This window comes from Penicillium oxalicum (genome assembly GCF_001723175.1).
Source record: "Penicillium oxalicum strain HP7-1 chromosome Unknown unanchor15, whole genome shotgun sequence".
NCBI classification, from domain to species: domain Eukaryota; kingdom Fungi; phylum Ascomycota; class Eurotiomycetes; order Eurotiales; family Aspergillaceae; genus Penicillium; species Penicillium oxalicum.
Window position 1 is genome coordinate 6,237 of NW_026088301.1, and position 2,757 is coordinate 8,993.

General features: G+C 52.7%; 2 protein-coding genes across 2 annotated transcripts; one reads left to right on the top strand and one right to left on the bottom strand.

Annotated features, from left to right (window-relative positions):
- Positions 1–362: 362 nt before the first annotated feature.
- POX_u09924 (uncharacterized protein) lies at positions 363–701 on the bottom strand (the record flags this gene model as incomplete). Its single annotated transcript, XM_050118662.1, has 1 exon — positions 363–701. One exon carries the CDS (start codon positions 699–701, stop codon positions 363–365), a length of 339 nt encoding a protein of 112 aa, XP_049964914.1.
- Positions 702–924: 223 nt separating this feature from the next.
- POX_u09925 (uncharacterized protein) lies at positions 925–1,605 on the top strand (the record flags this gene model as incomplete). The annotated part of the gene is made up of 1 exon (XM_050118663.1): positions 925–1,605. The coding sequence occupies one exon, from the start codon at positions 925–927 to the stop codon at positions 1,603–1,605; it is 681 nt and encodes a 226-aa protein (XP_049964915.1).
- Positions 1,606–2,757: the final 1,152 nt, after the last annotated feature.

Here is a 2,757-nt window from a genome sequence, read left to right on the forward strand (position 1 = left end):
AAGGAAGAGGTGGAAACAGGGCGAGAGTGAAGACGAGACCATTTTCGTGGAGCGGGCGTAGCAGCAGGAGGAGAGGGTAAGGGGGTTGTGAGGTCGTCAAGGAGGAGTCAAAGCATTGGTGATCTTCGTAGGTACGTCACGCGCAAAGAACTGGCATATCCGAGCAACGGAACTCCAGGGGTGGGTCTTTGGAGAGAGGAGGTGGAGGAAACCGTCGGTACGGGGAATTGTCCCAAAAAGAAAAAGAAAGGTGGGCGGTAAGAAGGCGCTCAATGGGGGTCATATGTCGACCGATCACGAAAAAAAATATTTGCAGGAAAAGTTGTCGGCAATAGCAATCACGCATCGCAGGTCGCTGCATTTCAGCGCCAGCGGGATTCCTGCGTCCCGCGCAGGACCGATGGTCGCCAGCTGCCGCTGGATTGCTTGGAGCCGGTGCTGTTGGGGGAGCGGGCACCAGCCTGATACACGTACTCGCCATCGACGTACTGGGCGCCTGTGGAGAAAGTGGTACGATGCTTGCGACGAGCATATCGCTGCTCCAAGCGGTAAAGCTCGAGCTCTGCCAGGAAAGAGACCAGGTTAGACTGCAATTTCACGGGTGAGAGAGGGGGGGGGGGGGGGGGTGTGTGCGGCGAAGTCATTGGATATTGGATTGGGACATGCAACATACTAGCTTGCAGTTTATCAATCAGACCCATGGTGACAGTGAGTGTGGTGTGGGATCAATGCTGGTAAAGAAGGTGGTGATGCTCTTTTTGTATTTGTTCTTGGCCCAGTGGGGATGTTGGATATCCCTGATCGTGGCGATCAAGCTTTCCTCTCGATGCAGCGGGACCGATTGACAGTGATTGATTGCCGGAAGAGGGATCCCGGATGTTTTCAAAAACAGATCTGATCATTCACGATTAATTCCTGGATCGAATGGTGCCAATACCGGATTTTCCCCCAACGGATGTCAAACAGCCGAATTCGAACTCACCTGTACGTCTCGTGCAGCACACTGATTACCTGGAGCAGCTGGAGCAGCTGGAGCAATCGAATATTCTCCGTGTTCCAATGGTGGAGAGTATGACGAACAAGCTGGTCAAGGGAAGAGAAAGAGAAGAAGAGGCGGGGGTTGTGGGTGATTTGCGATCGCGGAGTGAGCAGGGAGAGAACCAGGCGCGCGCGTGGACTGGCGATAGCGTCTGGGGGGAAGTAGATGCGCACGAGGCAAAGTGGGACTGGAAATTGGAACGAGCCCGTGCCCACAAAAGGAAGAGCCACTGGACTGGCGCGGACAGTAAAAGGGGGCGCTTGCAGAGAACGTGGGAGAGTCGCACCGCACCCGGTAGCCGCAAGGGTGGAAGGAATGTGTCTGAAAAGGTTAATTTTCCGGAACCGTGGGGAAGAGTTAGAAGGAAAGAAGGCGGAACAATCGGAAGGGACTTTCGAAGCGACAGAAAGAGAGACAAAAAGAGCGAGGAAAATGAAGGGAAAGGGGGGTCTCTGTGTGTGAAGGAGCAAGAAGGGAGAAGAGAGCGGACGGTGGGACTGGTGGAAAAGGAGGGTGGTTCTGGCCCGAGGGAAAGAACGGGGGATACGATAATCTCGGTCAAGTGATCCAACGGCAACGATGGGATTCTTGGGTGGACAGAAAGAGCGAGTGGCTTGCGATCTGTCAACACGAAGAATACCCGAATCCAAGATGGTAAAGAGACACAAGGCCGTTGCCCCCAGTGGGTGAGTGGTGGTACACGGCGAGACACTCAGAGTCGAGACCAAAAGTCTCTCACCTGGTCACTTTGACGGGTCGTGGTGGGTACCACCCACAGGAGAACTGGGTACGGAGTACGTAGTAGTCAGGTACCAGTTTCTACGATGGTCGGTAAGAGTCGAGAACTAGTCGTGATTCGGTTAGTCTAACGAAAGAGGTGCAGGAGACAGGTACAAAACGAGGGCCATGTAGAATCTTTTATCCAAGCAACTGTGAAGAATAGAGGATGATGGAGAAAGAGCACATCGTGGGGGAGGATTGTGGAACTTCAACAAGCCCCGACTACAGAGTACCGTAGTATGTTGGTCGCCTTCTCCTCCGCATCTCAAAATCAAGAACATCCGGATCGAAAGGGACGGTACCTGAGGTCAAGGTTTCCAAGCACGGACTCGACCCAAGAAAAGAATGAGTCCGAAGTGCGAACCACCAGGGTCAAGACAGCGTCACGCATGTACCGAATGGACGCCTGACGGAATATTCGCCCGCGTGGCAGACCCAAAGAGGGCAAGTTCTCGACCCACTTGGACGGGTGACTAGCCAGGGGTCACGATTCATCTGTACCAAGCCTGCTACTCACGTCTGTCGAGCTGTCTTCGGTTCATCACGATTAGAATATTCCACCGTCAATGCACCATGTGGCATGCAGTGCATAACGTACCCGGGTCTCTACTCTAAACAATAATCAGAAACCCTGCTGTCGGGATCATGGTTCAAAAGACGACTTCGATCACAAAGTAGATCCGAAATCCGACAGCAACGAATTGAACAAAAGGGTAAGAAACAACCCCCCTTACATGACAGTATCGCCTCACATGAACATGCGACGAGGAGACGATTCCTCTGACCACCTACCACGAAGAGACTAGTAGAGAGAGGGGGAACCAAAAACAATGCCAAAACATCACGACGCTAATGAAGCACTAGTGATGACAATCCCAAATTTTGCTCCTGACAGCAGCCGAACAAGTCTGATTTTCCAGTGTAGCCACTAGCAGAAA